This window comes from Juglans regia, chromosome 11 (assembly GCF_001411555.2).
Source record: "Juglans regia cultivar Chandler chromosome 11, Walnut 2.0, whole genome shotgun sequence".
NCBI classification, from domain to species: domain Eukaryota; kingdom Viridiplantae; phylum Streptophyta; class Magnoliopsida; order Fagales; family Juglandaceae; genus Juglans; species Juglans regia.
Window position 1 is genome coordinate 4,684,763 of NC_049911.1, and position 18,554 is coordinate 4,703,316.

Here is an 18,554-nt window from a genome sequence, read left to right on the forward strand (position 1 = left end):
TTTGTAATTTGTTTGATCATATATTATTAATATAATTATATATAAGATAATGTTATTATAATTTATAAAATAAAAATTTAATCTTAAAAATGAAATTTAATTGATCATATGCTTTAAACATAATATATATATTAAATTATTAATAATATTTTATCATAAGAATTAATATTTTATTAAATATTTTTTACATTTAAAAAAAATTGAAAAATTGAACCGAACCGGATCGAAAACCGATAAAACCAGATGTATCTGTTTAGGAGGATAACTTGGGCGTAATCGGTTTTGAAAAATGAAAAACTAGTACATATTAATTCGATTTTAAATTTTATCTAAAACTGAACCGAACTGAATCGGTTATACCCTAGCCACAATCATTTGATAACCTGGTTGACTGAGGAAAGAAATGGATAAAATATAGAAAGAGAAATAAATTTCTATTTTGTACGATAAACTTGTCAATAATTTATACGAATTTTTAGTGCGCTTTCACGTATCCGTTAATTGTTTTTTAGATTCAATCGTATGGGCCCCAGCCCATATACTAGGCGGTCCAAATTATATCTTGGGATAAAAATAATCTGACGTGATTTGTGAAGAAAATTATAAAAATGTAGGAAATATAATATTAAGTGTCACATGCATCAATATATATTATATTATATATATAATAGACGTGCAGACTCACATTACAATTATTTTATATAAAAATTAGTTTTTAAATGAAATACAATTATGAGATGCATTAATAAAGATTTTACTGTTTCTATAAAATAAAAATAAATAAATAACGATTTTAGTAAATCCACGGAACAAATCTCTCTTGCGTCTAGGGCGTTGCTTTCTCCAAAGGTTTCTCTCCCAGATACCCTCCGATCAACTTGCCCGTATCGGTTTTCTCCACCTCGCTTCTCCGCTCTCCGGTACTGCTCTCTCTCTCTCTTTCTCTCTCTCTCTCTTTCTCTCTCTCTCAGAATATTTGGTAGAATTTGTTGCAGAGAAATTTATTTCTTAGAACATTTGCGTCTACACAGTTATTCAAATCTTGGAATTTCAAGTGGCATTCTCCTGAATCTCATATTTCCATACTTTGCTTTCGTTTCCAACTTACTTGAATTTGAATTCAATATTTCGTTTTGGTTTCTTGATTCTTTAAACTTGATTCGTTTTATTTCTTGGTTTTTTTTTTTGCCAGGTTGAAAATCTTATTGATCTGTTAGTCCAATAAGATTTTGATCAATTATTAGTAAACATATGATTAATTTTTCAGTTATTTTTGGCGGTGCGATGAATATGATTTTTTTTTAAAAAAATACGACTCAGTTAAAAGCAATTGACGACGGAACTCTTTTAATCAGTTTAGAAAGTGGATTTTTTTTTCTTTTTTTTCCTTTTAATTCCGAAGTTTGAGTGAACGAGTAAAGGATTTGACTTTTCTTGCAAATATAAACCGTGAATAGCTTTTGAAATTTAAAATCTAGGATTGTAAAATGAATACATTCTGAAACTAAGATAGTTATTGGAATGTTTCTTCTAATTTAGAGTATTGGATCGGAAAGCAGGCAACTGGTTTAATTGATATGCACGTGCTTTACATGTCATGGCTTTGTAATTAAATCTACATTGCGAATGACAAGTAAATTTATGTAGTCTGTCATTAATATAGTTGAGATTAGTTTGTTTTGAAATTTGGGTAATCTTAAGATTCTTTGAATTTCCACTGTAGGTTTAGTTTTTTGAGTTTTCAGAGAACACCTAATTGATGAGTGTTAGAATAATTTTATTTTGAACTCCTACAGTGTTTAAGACAACTTATATTTTGTTGAGCATCTTTGGGTTTCCACTATAGGGTTGGTTTGATTCCGTATAATGCGTGTTTGCTCTTAGGAGCTTTTCCAGATGCTCTTCTGATTATTTTGTGTGGGACCTGTGACTGTGTGGAAAGTAATCTAAAGGAAGAACAAATGAACCTAAAAAAGAAAACTTTATTCGAGTCTGCACATCATATATCTGCAATCATTGGATGGTTTAGATGCTTCAGATATTTGTGTTTACCGATGGATAACTATGTGGAGTTTTGTTGGGCTGTAAGCGGCTCTATCTTTCAAAAGGAGGGAGATTAACTCTCATCAAAAGTACCATTTCCAATCTTCCCATGTACTTTCTTTCCTTATTTCCTTTACCAGTGGGGGTGGCTAATCAGATTGAAAAATTATTTAGAGCTTTTTTGTTGGGTGGCATGGGTGAGGAAAATAAATTTCATCTTGTGAATTGGCAAAAAGTGTGCAGTCCGAAGAAGTTGGGAGGTTTGGGGGTGCGTAACTTGATCACTTTTAATAAAACTCTATTAGGAAAGTGGTTGTGGAGATTCCAATTGGAAGGGACTTGGTTGTGGAGAATGGTTGTGGGTCGGAAGTATGGTTATGATTGGGGGGGTTGGTGTTCCGAGGAGTGTAGGGGGTCTTATGGTGTGAGTCTTTGGAAATTTATTAGAAAGGGGTGGAAGGTGTTTGCAACACATCAATTTTGAGGTTGGAGAGGGCACAAGAATTAGGTTTTGGTTTGATGAATGGTGTGGTGAGAGAACTCTATTTTCTGTTTTTCCAGGTGTTTTCAGATTGGCTGGAAATCAGCAGGCTGCTGTCTCAGATGTGCTGTGTCGAGCCAATGATACAGTGCATTGGAATATGATCTTTTGCGCAGGATTCAGAAGTTGAGGAGATAGCAGGTTTTTTCAGCTTGCTTTATTCCAAGAGGATAGGAGGTAATGGGAGTGATAGAATGCTGTGGAAACCTTCGAGGAGTAAAATTTTTTCTGTTAAATCTTTCTATAAGGTGTTGACAAATTATCAGCCCATTGCGTTTCCATGGAAGGGTATTTGGAGAGTTCCTATGCCTCCCAAAGTTGCATTTTTTACTTGGACAACAGCTTTAGGAAAGATTTTGACGGCTGACAATTTAAGGAAACGGGAGATGATCGTAACGGAGTGGTTTTATATGTGTAAGAACAATGGTGAATCGATTGACCACCTTTTTCTACATTGCAAGGTGGCAAGGGATGGGATGACATATTTAGTAGAGCCGGGTTGACTTGGGTTATGCCCAAGAGTGTGGTGGAGCTCCTAGCATGTTGGGATAGGCATCATCATAGCCCTCCACTGGCTGCAACGTGGAGGATGGCTCCTTTGTGCTTATTGTGGTGTATATGGATGGAAAGAAATGAGAGGTGCTTCAACAACAAGCAGAGAGCTGTGGGGGAATTATGGAATTTTTTTGTACTTTCTTTGGTTCAATGGCTTTCTGCTATAGTTTTAAAGGGAGGGAATCTTCATGAGTTTTTGCTATCTTTTCAGCTTTCTAGAATGTAACTAGGTGTCTCTTGTATACTTCCTGTGTACATGGGCTTTTCCTAGTTTTGTTCGATCAATGAAATTTCTTACTTATAAAAAAAAAAAAAATACTGGTGAGAATAATATGGGTAAAATACACCAATGTTTAATTTTATTTATCCTTGCAGCTGGAGTTATTTTAGTTATAAAACTTAGTAAGTGAGGAGCTGTAGCTTTATAAATGTTCTCATAGGTGGGGGCCTGCATTATCTACATCTGAGTCATAGGATTTTCTTCTATGAAATATGGTAGAAAATCCGTTGAGTTCTAGCATGCCATGAGGTTTATGCAGAATGCATTATGTAGTCGATATTAGGGAAAGGTGATTGGTGTACGAGAAAAAAGAAAAGAAACGAAAAAGGGTAATGAAAAGTGATAAATAGATTGAAGCACTCTAAGGCTTGTGTTGCTTTTGATCTGGCCAATGCATAATGTTGTAATTAGGAATGAAGGGAATTCTGGAAAAATGAATGACAAAAAAAAAAAGGGGGGACAATAAAAGTAGTAGTGTTTTTGCTGTCATTGGGAATTGCAGTGAACATGCCTACATGAATGGGACTTGAATTGTCAATCCGAGCATGGCGCTATCTCCCAGCCCAGCCCGGCCCATGGAAGCTTCTTTTTTTCAGATTTGAAACATGTCTGTTGAATGTCCCACAATCGGAATCAAAGTTATAAGCTAATATTGTTGCCTTATTTTTAACCTAATATGGAAAATCAGCAGGGAAGGGGACCTTGTTGGCCTTTAGTGCAATCACATCCTTAATTTAAAACCACAATCACACACCTACTGATGGACCTCGTGGCTGAGTTACTCCATATCATGAAGTTTTTATAAATGATTAATCATTACCTATTGTTGATGTTATGCTTACTAATAAGTGAATCTATAAGGGTATTGTTAGAAGCCCCAAATGACAAATAGGGGTTGGAGTCTGATTGCTTTCATGGCATTCATATTGAATCTCTTTTTCTTTATGTCTGGTTTGTTTATTATTCCATGAAATGACTGCTGTAACTTTGTCTTCATTCATGACCACTTCTGTTGTAGTTTTTCTTTGGCAGTAGATATGTTCTTTAATGATTTGATTAACATGATACATTTAATTGGAGATAGTGACCATCATCATTCCTCTCCTTTGTGGCAGAAATGACTGCAAGTTACTGCCATCTTCGTTTCTTCTGAAAGTTGCTTGAAAAGTTTTTCGATGTAATTATTTCTCTCATGTTGGTACTGGCCCTAAAACTTTCAATCAATTAGGGTTTGATACAGTACAGGCCCTCTAAGAAGCAAAATATTTTCTTCTGAAATTACTTTTGCAAAGCTTCTAGTCTCCTCATTTTATGCACTGGAGTAGTATATCCTGAATCTCTGATTGATACATTGATATTACAATCATATGAATCCTTGTATCTTTCCTACAGGTGTTCTGCAGCACAAATTTCTGATAGGGTGATTAACAGGAAGATGGAACTGAATAGTATTAAAGATGCTTTTGACCGTGTTGCCAAGAAACAAAAGCTGTCCTGTTCTAAAAGTCAAGAAGTGATTGACCAGATTATCCAAGAAATTGAGAAGGCATTAGGGAAAATACAGCCGTCCCTTTCTGATTATAAACATGTCCTTTCTGATCTTCGAACCACACTAAAAGATATTGCTCCACTCAGTCAGCTGGAGGGTACCCAAAAGGAGCTGAACATAGCACTAAGCAAGTATGCAAAGGTTATTGAGAAATCTTTCAATCCAGACATAGCTAAGGCTTATCGAAACATCGAATTCGATGTGCACACGGTGAACCAGATAATTGCCATCCATTTTTATCGACAGGGTTTTTTTGACATTGGTGACTGCTTCATAAGCGAGGCCAGGGAACTAGAATCTGCTGCTTCTATAAAATCCTCATTTTTGGAAATGTTTCAGATACTTGAAGCTATGAAGCATTGGAACCTAGAGCCAGCACTGAACTGGGCAGCAAACAACTCTGATAAACTTAAACAAAATGGATCAGACCTTGTTCTGAGACTTCACAGCATGCAGTTTCTGGAAATACTGAAGAAGGGAAGTAGAAATGAAGCTCTGAAGTACGCCAGAAATCACCTCACTCCCTTCTCTTCCGACCACATGGCTGAATTACAGAAGCTCATGGCCTGTCTTCTCTTCACTGGAAGACTTGATAGCTCCCCATACTCTGCATTAATATCGCCAACTAACTGGGAGAAATTAGCTGAGGAGCTGAGCAAACAGTTCTGCAATATTCTTGGGTACTCTTTTGAGAGCCCGTTGAGTGTGACTATAGCAGCAGGGGTCCAGGGGTTGCCACCTCTTTTGAAGTTTATGAATGTGATGGCAGGGAAGAAGCAGGAATGGCAAACCATGAAGCAGTTGCCTGTGCCAGTGGAGTTGGACAAGGAATTTCAGTTCCATTCCGTCTTTGTATGTCCGGTGTCCAAGGAGCAATCGACTGACGATAACCCACCAATGTTGATGCCTTGTGGCCATGTGCTGTGCAAGCAATCAATTATGAAGATGTCGAAGAACAGCACAAAATCTTTCAAGTGCCCTTACTGTCCATCCGATGTTGAAGCAACAAAATGTAGGCAACTTTATTTGTGATGCACACCCCAATATGCACATGAATCATGGGGTGGTATTCCTCTCTTTTTCTCTTCCCCTCCCCCACAACCTCTCTCTCTCTCTCTATCTCTCTCATGTACTAAAATCATGTTGTGTAGAAACCAGTTGTGTTCAGTAGCGGGAATGTGTTGTGATGGTGGCAAAAGTTTACGGTCTAATGCCTGTTGTTGCATTGTTGTAAATAGATATTCCTTCACTGTTGGTAATGAAACTGTCTTCTCAGTCTGATCATTTACATACCACGTCAGTTGGAGGTTTTTTTTTTTTTTTCATTTCCCGCACCCCCGTCTCCCTCCCCCTCTTTCCCAACCCGAACCCTCCAGGCAGATAGTCGTTTGCCTGCACAACCCCGCTTGCTGCTAGGTATGCCTCTCTCTCTCTCTCTCTCTCTCTCGCCCAACCTTGCCAATTTTAGCCATCTGTGTAGACCATTTTGGACGAATAAATGGAGAACAATGAAAACCTCAGGTGCGATTCCCATTCTCTTGTTTCAGTATAGGAAATGAAAGGTTGATGATGGTTGAAGAACAATGCAAATTACATTGTCGAGAAAGAGGAAAAAGTAAATGAAGGGTAGTAGTTGACATAGAGAGAGAGCCATGTCAACGATGATGGTGGAGCTACAGATGGATGGTGAGCGAGCGAAAAAATGGAGTAAAGAAATTGGGAGAAGAAATGGGTATTGAGAGAAGATGAGGGACTGGGGGCTTCAATGTCGAGGACGGGAATGGCATGGAGGGATGTCATGAGCTAGATCTAGGGTTTCACAAAGAAGATTGGAAGAGGGAGGGAGCTTTGGGATAGAGGGGATAGAAGGGTTCTGTGTACTTGAGATTAACTACTGAGGGTTAGTCAACTTAGTTCAACTGAAGTACGTGGCAGGTGAGTTGGGCCAAGCTGATTCCAACTACTTCATTTCCTTTGTTACATTTTTATTCTATGTTTGTCTTAGCAGGCCGGGAGCTTGTTCCTTGGGACGGGGTTATGATGTAAAGACTCACGTTTATTTGCTTTAGCCTTTTTATTTTCAAACTGGCCAATGGAGTTATGATTGTTTTTCGTTTATGGATGCGTGAGAGTATATATACTGGAGGCAGTGGTTTGTAAGGATTATTCTGGAATGTTATAGATGTTTTATTGTCTTCTTTTCTCCCATTTTTCTTTTCTCTATCATTTGGAGGAGCTACCATCAAAGAGAGCATTTTTGTGATTTTGGTATCAGAGAGACATTGGTCTCTGTGTTTACTAATTGCATGCAATGCCAGAGGGCACTAGACTGAACCAGCTACAAGATGGGCTCAATGCCCTAAAAAAATCTACAGATTCTCCAGTATCAAAACTTGGAAACCGAAATGCTAGCACTGAAAAGGAAAACTGATTCCATTGTAAATCAATTATAAGCTTTAACAGTGGAGTTGCAGGGGAGAAATCAGAACAATAGCCCTAGTGGGTCTTCATCAGATGTCCATACTAGGGAGGAACATGTCAATCAAAGGCATGGAGGTGTGGTGCAAGCCAGAACAGTACGACTGGGCTTCCCAGTCTTCCATGGAGAAGATCAAGCTGGTTGGATCTATAAAGTACATCAGTTTTTTGCCATTCACGATATCTTGTCTCAACATCGAATCAAGTTAGCATTATTTCATATTGACGGTAGAGCCTTAATATGGTTTCAAGACCTAGAGCAGTCAGTGCAAATGGCTTACTAGGATTCATTTATTAAGGCATTGTTGGTTAGATTTGGATCAAAAGCCTACGATGATTAAATGAAATCTCTTACTTAGTTAAGGCAAAATGGGACTGTAAAGAAGTACAAAGATAGGTTTGAATAGGGGTGCTACCTGCATCCCCTGGATAGGGGGTACCGCTCCCCACCCCCCGCATGGTTGGGGGCAGGGGGTGGAGTTTTGCCCCGAGACTCCGACCCCACCCCCCGTCCGCATGTCAGGGAGCAGATTGGCCCCGGTCTTCCATAATCAACCAAACAAAATGTCAAAAATCATTGGTAATTCGACCATGGCTCAATAAACTAGTGAACAAACACCAACCAAAGAGAGAGATATCGACTGGAGTTGACGGAGAGAGAGAGAGAGAGAGGTCGACGACGTTGCCATCAAACTAGGAGAGAGAGAGAGACACGAGGATTCGATTGACCAAGGAAGGGCTGTGGGGATTTTTATTCAGAATCTTATAAAAAAACGACTTCGTTTTGGGGAAAACCCCAAAACAAAATCTTCTTATTAAAAGAAATATATATATATATATATATATGTTAAGCGAATGAATGGGGCCCAATGCGGGTGAACTTGTCACTGTGTCTATGGTCAGGTGCGGGCGGGGGGGCCCGCCCCCCGCATCTGACAGCTGGGATTGCTTGGCGAGCGGAGGGGGGAAAAAAGGGTGCGGGGCCCCGTCGCCCACCCCTAGGTTTGAAATACTATCCAATAGACGAAGGCGATTATCTGACCCTTATAAATTAAGTGGCTTCCTTAGTGGGTTGAGGGATGACAATAGACTCCCAATTAGGATATTTAACCCACCAAACTTGACGGCTGTCTATAGTTTAGCCAAAATACAAGAGGAAAATGTAAACCTATCCAATAAAAACAATAGATTTGGTCTTACTTACTCTCAAGATCCATGAACACTTAAGAAACCCAACTTACCCTTGGGGAAATCAGCAAGAGTGTACCCAAACCCAACATGCAAATTCAGAAAATAAACCTACACTAAATGAAGGAGAGAAGGGAAAAAGGGCTATGTTATACTGTGAGGCTAAATGGAGTCCTGGTTACAAATGTCAGAACTGTAAGCTTTATCTTTTAGAATAGGTCTTGATGGAAAAGGAAAGGGAGGGCGGCACAGAAGATCTTCCAGCTAATAGGGGGGAATAAGTAGGAGCAGTGGATGGAAAAGATAATCCAATGGAACCTTGAAATATCTCTGCATGCTCTAAAATGTTCTTAAAACCCAAAAACCATGAGGGTAGTAGGAAAGATTGGGGCTCAATGGGTGACTATCCTAATTGATACTGGATCTACTCACAATTTTTTGAATCCAGCAATGTTAGAGAAGGTTAAATTGCCACTTAACTTTGTTGAGAAGGTTAGAGTGAGGGTAGCAAGTGGAGAGTTGATTCTCAGTGAAGGGAAGTGCATTAAGGTCCAAGTTGAAATTCAAGGTACTACCTTCACAGTGGAGGTACATGTGTTGGTATTAGCTGACTGTGACATGGTACTTGGAATCAATGGCTCTAAGAGTTGGGGTCTGTTTTATGGAATTTTCCTTGGTTGACTGAGGTTTTCTTTTGCTGGAAAAACAGTTGAAATGCAAGGTCTAGTAGCATTCAAGCTGATTGACGAGGCTCTTACGAGTTTAGTAACAGGAATGAGTAATGCATAAGCTAACATGCTAAGGATCATCATAGTAAATGGTGATGCTAAGATATGATTGTAATGCACAAGCTAACATGCTAAGGATCATCTCTGCCACTGCATGAGTAACAAGAATACGTGTCCACATCAACAAAAACATAAGGGCATTACTCACAGAATGACTATATATTACAATGGGCTTATAAGGGCATTATATATTGTGTTGGATTGGTGCTAGTGCAGAGAATATATCTTAGAATTTAAAGCATCACTTTAGATAGGTGTTGGGTGAAACAATGGCATGCATCTTTGCACTAGCAAAAAATTGAAAGTCTTACATATCACACATGTATAATGGAAAGCAAATGTTTAATACGGAAACTGGCCATACAACAAATTATACAGAAACTGGCCCTACAAATAAAATTACACAGAAACTAGCCATACAACAAATTCCATAGAAACTCCTATTAGAAACAAATGCCCAAGACACCCAAGACAAGAAAATACATCCACACAAAACAGATACCCAAGACGCCCAAGACAACAAAATATATCCATAGAAACTTACACATAAACAAATGCCCAAGTCGCAAAATATATCCATAGAAAATTACACATAAACAGATGCCCAAGAAGCATATATCCACAGAAAACAAAAACAATTAACAACAAATGCCCAATATTAGTACGCCGGTGGGAGAAAACTACCTTCATTGTAATCGAGGGAATGAGGGTTAGGAGTCGAGGGAGGGAGGGTTAGGCTTAGGGTTTTATGTGTTTCGGTTTCATTGTAGTCAAGGAGAGAGAGAGATCTGAGGGGAGGAGAGAATCGAGGGTGAAGCAGGATGTAGAAGAGAGAGAGAGAGAGAGAGAGAGAGGGTGGGTGGGGGTGCAGGAGGAGGATTTCTTCAAAGGTTGGGGAAGAAGAAAATGATACAAAGAGAAGGGTTTCGAGAGAAGAAAAAAAATGAGAAAGAGATTGGGGGACGCTAGAGGAAGAGAATAGTTTCAGTGAGAGAAAGGGGGAATGCAGGAGAAGTCCTTCGAGGGTGGGGAAGAAGTAGGGCTGTAATCGACCCGAGCCGAGCCGGTCTTTGGCTTGCTGAGTTCGGCTCGACTCAAAATACTTGAGCTCGAGCTTGAACCCGCGTTCGAGCTCGACTCGATAAGCTAAACTCTTGACTCAAGTTTGAGCTCGAGCTCGTCCCACAAACGAGTTCGAGTCAAATCGAGCTGAGCTCGAGCTCGTGCTCAAATTGTTTATTTTTTAATTTTTTGAATAAGATTTAATAATTAGTAAATTAAATAAAGAAAAAATAAAAGGTCTAATATTGAATTTATACAACTAACAAGTAGAACATCTATTGAATTATAAAATTTTAAAAAATTTATAAATAACTAATATCTAACTAGTTGATATTTATACAAAATAAAAATATATTATATGCCTACATATATTATTAATACATACACTTAATATGATAGCATATATCTATTTCATATATGGTTCCCACATATTAGTATATGAAATTATAAAATTTTATCGACTAATTATTTACAAATTATAAAATATACCTATGAAGTATATTCGCTATATAGACTTAAGTAATTAGATTACATATTATATATTTAATCATAAAAGTGGTATGCTTATATTATTAGCTAATATATATATATGTATATATGTATGTATGTATGTATGTATGTATACATATGTATGTGTATATATTTATCAATATATGAATGAGTTTTAATCTAGTTGAGCTAACGAGTCAACTCGAGCATAAACGAACAGGTCTTAACGAGCCTTAGTTGAGTCGAGTCGAGTTTTGTCGGGTATGTGTCATTTACAAATCGAGCGGGTATCTGTTTTCACGAATGAACGTTTTTTTTTTCATGAGTCGATTTCGATTTGAGTTTAATCGAGAGAGTACTAAGCGGGTACTAAGCGGGCTATCGAACAAACTAGTTCATTTACAGCCCTAGGAAGAAGAAACAGAGGGAAAAAATGAGAGAGAAAGAGGGAAAGTTGATTCGGGCTGAGAGGAAAAAATAATTCCTTTGAAATGCATCACACAATTTATTCCGTGTATGGCATATGTGGCAGCTTCTGGTTGGACTCTATTAAAGGGAGAAAAGCGAGTTGGCCTGCGTGAAGGTTTTCTCTATTCAATATAATCGGCATAAGTAATTAGGTTACATATTTACACATTATATATTTAGTTATAAAAGTGCTATGCTTATATTATTAGCTAATATATATATATATAAGTGTATATATATATATATTTATCAATATATGAATGAGCTTTAATTGAGTCAAGCTAACAAGTTGAGTCGAATTTTTTTGGATATGTGTCATTTACTAATCGAGCGAGTATATACTTCTACAAAATGAGCTTTTTCTTCATGAGTCGAGTTTGATTCGAGTTTAACTAGGCGAATATCGAGCGAGCTATTGAACAAACTGGTTCATTTACAGACCTAAAATGGATCATCAGATTGAAACCATAAGAAATCTTAGCATGTCGCATGACCAAGGCAAGGAACCGAGCCAAAGTAGAGTTGTTGGTCCACCTGCAAGGGCAAGATATTGATGATGCAATGTGGGAAACTTATTCAAGGTTGAAGGAGTCCTTCCTCCACCTTGCGGGGAAGGTGTATTGAAGAGAGATGGAATTGTCACGAGCTAGATTTAGGATTTCAAATAGAAGATTGAAAGAGGGAGAAAGCTTCGGGACAGAGGAGATAGAAGGGTTCTGTGTACTTGAGATTAACCACTGAGGGTTAGTCAACTTAGGTGAGCTAGGTCGGGCCAATGGGCCTACTTCGTGGGTCCATTGGCCCGACCACCTTGCTTGTCTTAGTGGGTTGGGAGCTTGTTCCTTGGGTTGGAGTTATGATGTAGAGATTAACATTTGGATGTTAAATTGAGTTGAGTTGAGTTGAGTTGAGTTGAGTTGAGTTGAGATGAGATAATAAAATATTGTTAGAATATTATTTTTTAATATTATTAGTATTTTAGAATTTGAAAAAGTTGAATTGTTTATTATATTTTGTGTTGAGATTTGAAAAATTTATAATGATGAGTTAAGATAAGTTGAGGTGAGTTTGGTAACCAAATATACTCTTATGTTTATTTACTTAAGCCTTCTTATTTTCAAATTGGCCCATGACCTTATGGTTGTTTTCTGACAATAAATGTAGTGGAGACAGTGGTTTGTAAGGATTATTCTAAAATGTTATAGACATTTTCTTGTCTCTTTTCCTCCAATTTTCTTTCCTCAAGGGGGAAATGAAACCAATTGCAAGGGAGGGGAAAATGAAATCAAGAAAAATAAAATACATTAATTTGTGAAATCTCTTTATATCTCTAGTACTTTTCATATTCTTTTCTTATTAACAAATTGTACGGCAATGTCAGAGTAGTAAAAAGTTTGAACGAAGGCCCGGGCCCAATCTAAAGGGGAGATGCCCATGCCAATGGACCAGATCGACCGGGTTGGGTCTTGAATTACTATGGATACAATGCATACCTTAGAAACCAAACTGAACCGAATTGTTTGGTTCAACCGCTCGATTGGACCATGCTTTTGGGTTTCGTTTGCCGACATGGATCCATCATTCGGAGTGACCCAATTTGGCTTATTTAGAATTTTGTATGATTTTGATGTGCTCACTGCTCAGCTTTGAGTTAGTTCAAACTTTTAGTGTAAAAAAAATTAAAAAAAAAATGCATGTCCTTTGGAACGCACAATAAATAATAGCACCTAAAGTTGGCCACTCAATGACATGAACACCGCTTAGAAGTGTTTCGCAATTTAAGGAAAACATCAGCATCAACTGCAAAAGGCGTTTCAGTAGAAAAAGAGTACCCTCCCGAGGCAATATCCAATTGTCTCTCACCCCAAACCTTTTTTATACGCTTAAAGTTACTGTCAACACCCTTTGTATCTTTTTCACGCAGATTCAAGGCTCCGGGAGGCTCCACTACTCCCTTTTCTCTGTTTTCCTCTCATTCTTCACAGAAAAGCTCAACCAAACTCATGCTAACCTCGAGTGAAGGCTTCTTCTTCTTCTTCTTCTTATTTTCCATGAAAATTGGCAACAATGATTCAGACATAGCATGACACTTGAAGGACATTAGCTTTGAAAATTACGAGGTTAAAATACATGAGGACAAAAATACAACACTTGCAAGTTTTCAACAAAACTCACGTTATGTCAATTTGCTTTTGCGTATAAATCTCAACAAATCATAGAAGACCAAAAGAAAAGGACTTATCACCTTTAGGTTTTGCAATAATCGCACATCAACTCACCAACTTGTAAATATGGTGTTGACAATATAGGAAAGGATGCTTTTATCTTGAATAACAAGATAATATTAATGTATAAACTATTCTTAAATTATATATCATGACTTGATGGGGGGCATGCATCCCTTCCATTCACCTTCTCTGCGCATGACTTTTGTTTGTTTCTCTGAAGGCTACAGGACTAACATGACAACGACCACTGCAACATAAACAAAAATCCTAGAAAGAAGCATACAAAAAAATCTATAAAACTAAGATGCCTGTGTACAGAAACAAACATGGGGATGGTCTTACTTTGTGTGCATAAGACATAAAATAAAGGAGATGAAACAATCAGATTACTTCTATTTAAGTTATTCATTGTGACCAAATACTATAATAATGGCCTCATTTGTCGTGGCATTGAACTTAAAAGAATGTCACCGAATGGGCAAAGGTACGTACAAAATCATATGACTATATTATTAAAACCACGAACATTACATAATTTAGGACAAAAACCCTCCAACCAAACCCCCCAAAATTCTTAAACCGATCAACAACAAACCCAAAACTCAAAATATCCACAAGCATTTGGCATCATCCACATGTGTCTTTAACTTCAAAGACACCCACTTTGGCATTAACCCCAAAAGAAAGAAACAAAACAAAACAACTTACAGCTCATAAAATGGACCCCATTTCATCATTTGCTACTACCCAAATGTACATTTTCTTTCTTCTATTATCTATTAGGCCCCCAAAACCAAACAACCAATATTCAATAATGCAAACAGAGGGAGACATATTATAGAGATACCTTCCTACTCCCTACTAAATTCCTTACCATATCTTTCTTTGGGTTTTTTTTTTTTTGCCAAAAACATTTAAAAAGGAAACAAATAAGAGAGCCTAAAGCCCTCCAATTAATTCATGTGGGGTTGTCCTTTCACTATCCGTTACTTTCCCACTGCTCAAAAGGGCCTAGCCGTCGGGTACTTCTTGTCGCCATCATGGGCCTGGGCCCTCTCCAATCATAATTTTCCTTGCCTTTTTCTTTTTTTTCATGAAAATTATTTATATTTAGAATTTTCTCTGTATTAAATACTACAAATATTAAAAAAAATAAAAAAAAAGAACACAACTAAACTTAAAATCTCGCATTTTCAAAGCCGTGCAAATCGCTGACTCTGTTCATTGACTTCCTCATAATCGCCACTTTAGCCAATCTCTCGGCCGCTCTCCAAGCCGAAGTCGGCGTAAGCGGCTCCGGCTTCTCTTCCACTCGACTGAGTTCCCGTCCGTTGTTTCCTCCCTGTCTTTGGCTCTGCAGCTGCTGATGTTGCTGCTGCCGCCTCTGAAGCTCGGCTAGCTCCGCTTCCAAGCCGCGCAAGAACTCCTCGGCCGACTGGGACTGCATCAGCAAGGCTCGAGCCGAGGACAGCAAGTGGTGGGCTCCGGAGAGATTGTTGTGCTCGATCAACCGCCGAGACTCGGCCACGGCGCGAGTGGTGACGTGGAGATTTCTCAGCCGTTGGATGTTGGGAGACGAGGATCGGACGGAGTGGGGACGCGGGACGAGGAACGTCTGTTCTTTCAAATACACGAGCTCTTGGGTCGAAGGGTCTCTGTAAGAGGGTCGTACGGACAGCAGGAGGTGGGACCCGATGGAAGAAGCCGGTCTTTTCAATTCCACGAGCAGTTCCCTCTCTTCCTCGGCGTAGAGATCGCCCAGCCGTGCCCAACAGGATCCGAGCGACGCCGGCCGACCCGTTAAAGAATATACCGCCGCAATCTCCGCCGGTGCCGACCCGGAAACGAACCCGAGTTGAAACCTTAGATCCTGAACCACAACGCTTAACAGACCACCAACACACTTGGCAAATGCGTCTTCTGGATGCGCGTGTCCGTACGCGCCGCTATCGTTAAACCCCACGGTATGGATAGGGATTTCCCAGTGAGCGAATCGGGTGGAAGACACAACTGCTGGAGAGGAGCGCTTCCGATTGGCAGAGCTCATTGACTCGCGTTCGTCGTTACCGTTGGATAGAAGAATAATGCTGGCTACGGGGTTCCTCTCCCGTCGATCTTCGAGTACTTTAGCGGCCTTCACGAGCGCATCGTTCGGACAAGTTCCGTCACCGATACAACCGATAGCCTCGACGATCTTTCTCGCCGATCTCCGCCCTTTCGCAGTCATCCTCGTCAGAGGCAACAACCGCTTGGAGCTCGCGGAGAAGGCAACGATCGAGAGACGGTCCGTCGTAGAGAGCGAAGATATGACCAATCTCATAGCACGTTTCATCATCTGTAACTTGAACCCGCTCATGCTCCGACTCACATCAAGCACCGTCACCAAGTCAATAGGAGCCCGACGCGACGGTTTCAGAACTGGAGAAGGTGGGGCTTTGACCTTCAGAACGACGACGTAGGTCTCGTAGCTTTTACCGACGGCCACTACCGCGGCATCCGGTAACAACCTCACTTCGACGTTTCTGACTACGTGATCACTCGTCGCTCTTCCATCAAGTCTCGGGGAAGACGAGGGACCAGAATTTACAAAAAATCCTTGGAACTCAACAGCGCCGTTTTCGTCCTCTTCGTTCTCATCGGATTCCGGTATGGGATTGAACCGAGCACCCAAAGTGGGAGACATCAAAGGCTCATCGTCATTGTATACTTTCACCCACTTCGTATTGACATCTCTGACTTTGAATGCTCTATTACAGTTGTCATCACAAGTATTATCTGCTTGGCTATTATCTGGGTTCTGGGTCTGGTGGAAAGCGAGTACAGGAAGATCCTTCCAGGTTGCGCTGCAGACAGGGCAAATCAAAAGTTGGTGCTTTTTTATGTGCGAAGATATGCAATGGAAGTGAAAAGTGTGCGAGCATTCGGCAGTGAAAATAGCTGTTCCTTGACCGGTCTTCACGCCCTGTAAGCAGATTCCGCATCTACTCTGCAATAAATATAAACCCAAAACGTCACGGAAAGTAATAGGAATAAAGAACATTCATGATTCACTTGAGAGGTGTCGATGGGAATCGAACATAAATGTACGAAGGGACAAAAAGAAAAGAAAAATGCTTACTTTGGAGAGTCGTAAGCTGGCTTTGAGGAGTGAGAGGCTGGAGGGTGATTTGGGGGAGAGATGATTGGAGTGCTGGAACAATCCGGGGCTGTTGTTCTTTGTGGTAGTTGCCGTTTTGCATTGAAGTTTCGGGCTATTGGTTACCGACGAAGTGGGTGTGGGTGTGGTGGTGGTGGAGGTGGTTCGGCATCGGAGGCTGGAGCTCGAGACCGGTTGAGACTGCAACCGAGGCGTGGATGGGCTGGAGAAAAAGCCGAACTTGGAGCTGAGTTTTGGACTTTGGACGACGTTGTTATTCTCGCAATGCTGCTGTTGTTGCTGACGATGATGCTTCTCTGATAATACTTTGGTTTCTCTATCTTTGGGGATGGATGTGCAGAACGCTCGTCTCCACCCAGTCACCATTTTCACTCTCCCAGTCCCTACTCTGCAAAAGGTGTTTTTCTAAAAGGAAATAAATTGATGTGGTATTATGAAGAGGGACAAAACGGGCTGGGAATGGAAGTGATTAAAAAGACAAACGAAATGGATTAGATAGAGACACCCTTTCCATCTTCCCTTTTTTCCATGTTCCTATTTCTCTGCTTCTTCACAATCCCTGATGTTTCTTTCTCTTTCCCTCTTTCGAAATCCCCAAAAAGAGTTCTGCAATGAAAAGGCCTCACTGTTCCTTCCAAATAGAAATCCCTCTCTCTCTCTATGGCCGTGGGACATGAGTTATGCAAATAGAATACATGATACAGAAGTTCAATCCCATATGGGAATCAGTATATATTTAAGATGAAAGTTAGAGGGTATTGGGATTAACAAAGGTGGGGGATGACTGGCAACTGGAGGTTTCCACGTACTGTAACAAGTCAACGGGGCCGTCTCTTGAAATTTGGTATCACTGTCCCATTCCCACGTTATGGTCAGTTGGTCACCGACCCTCTATCTCTCTCTCTATCTGCAACGTGATTTCAAATCTCATTGGGGTGGCCATGGTGCCCTCGTTAAGGGCACATTTGATTCACCCTTTCGCCGATTCACCCTTTCGCCTTACTCTTCGGGACCTTCCCTTTTTCTCACAAAGCAAAATTTGCTTTTTCTGGGTATGTATAATATTTGTTTTTTGCAGTCTCATAATTAATAAATCTGACATATTATGGTGCATGGAGCTACTGACATCTGTGGGGTCATGGGAATTCACTGCTCTCTGCAAAATTTAGCTGACTCAGCAGCTGAGTTGATCTCTGAAGTCTGATCCATTTCTGATCTGGTCCGTTCATGGAGGTGGGGTCAATTCCGTTGCAAGTGAATTTAATGGGTGGGATCTTCAATGTAATGTCAATATGGCTGGCTTCTTTTCTGTGGTTGGGAAGGGAGGAGTTAATCGTCATTTTCTCTCTCTAAAGCTGATTGTGATTGATAATTACTCTCTCCCCATTTCCTATTTAATTTACAATAAATAAATAATAAAAACAGCCATTATTTTTTTTTTCTTGAGGGTTACATCAATCCCTAGAGATACCACGACCCCCCTATAAGCAACAAATTTCAAACCCCCAAATCTGTGGGTCTTGCTTAGCACAATGTTTACTTTTTGAGCTTTGCTGAAAATCAACGTTTACATCACAGACTTCAATAGTTTTTTTATAGTGTTTATATATTTTTCATAGAATGTATGAGTATTTTTTATAAAATGTAGGGTGTGAGATGGTGAGTAGTAGCTGATAAGAATAATTTTTCTAATTTTTTACCAATTATTTTCGATAATCAAACACATTT

General features: G+C 39.6%; 2 protein-coding genes across 2 annotated transcripts; one reads left to right on the top strand and one right to left on the bottom strand.

Annotated features, from left to right (window-relative positions):
- The first annotated feature begins 804 nt into the window (after positions 1-804).
- Positions 805-6,256, top strand: LOC108984023 (protein RMD5 homolog). Its single transcript, XM_018955850.2, has 2 exons — positions 805-920; positions 4,812-6,256. Exon 2 carries the CDS (start codon positions 4,855-4,857, stop codon positions 5,998-6,000), a length of 1,146 nt encoding a protein of 381 aa, XP_018811395.1. The 5' UTR covers positions 805-920; positions 4,812-4,854; the 3' UTR covers positions 6,001-6,256.
- An 8,303-nt stretch (positions 6,257-14,559) lies between these two features.
- On the bottom strand, positions 14,560-17,923 carry LOC108984022 (E3 ubiquitin-protein ligase WAVH1-like). The gene is made up of 2 exons (XM_018955849.2): positions 16,788-17,923; positions 14,560-16,655 (listed from the first exon to the last, which is right to left on the bottom strand). The coding sequence occupies exons 1-2, from the start codon at positions 17,190-17,192 to the stop codon at positions 14,847-14,849; spliced, it is 2,214 nt and encodes a 737-aa protein (XP_018811394.2). The 5' UTR covers positions 17,193-17,923; the 3' UTR covers positions 14,560-14,846.
- Between the last annotated feature and the right edge of the window lie 631 nt (positions 17,924-18,554).

Excerpts from the sequence above, each read along its gene's own strand:
- LOC108984023 (XM_018955850.2), top strand. The coding sequence starts at position 4,855 with ATGGAACTGAATAGTATTAAAGATGCTTTTGACCGTGTTGCCAAGAAA.
- LOC108984022 (XM_018955849.2), bottom strand. The coding sequence starts at position 17,192 with ATGGTGACTGGGTGGAGACGAGCGTTCTGCACATCCATCCCCAAAGAT. Across the intron at positions 16,656-16,787 it reads CCAGCTTACGACTCTCCAAA|AGTAGATGCGGAATCTGCTT; the intron begins GTAAGCATTTTT and ends TATTTATTGCAG.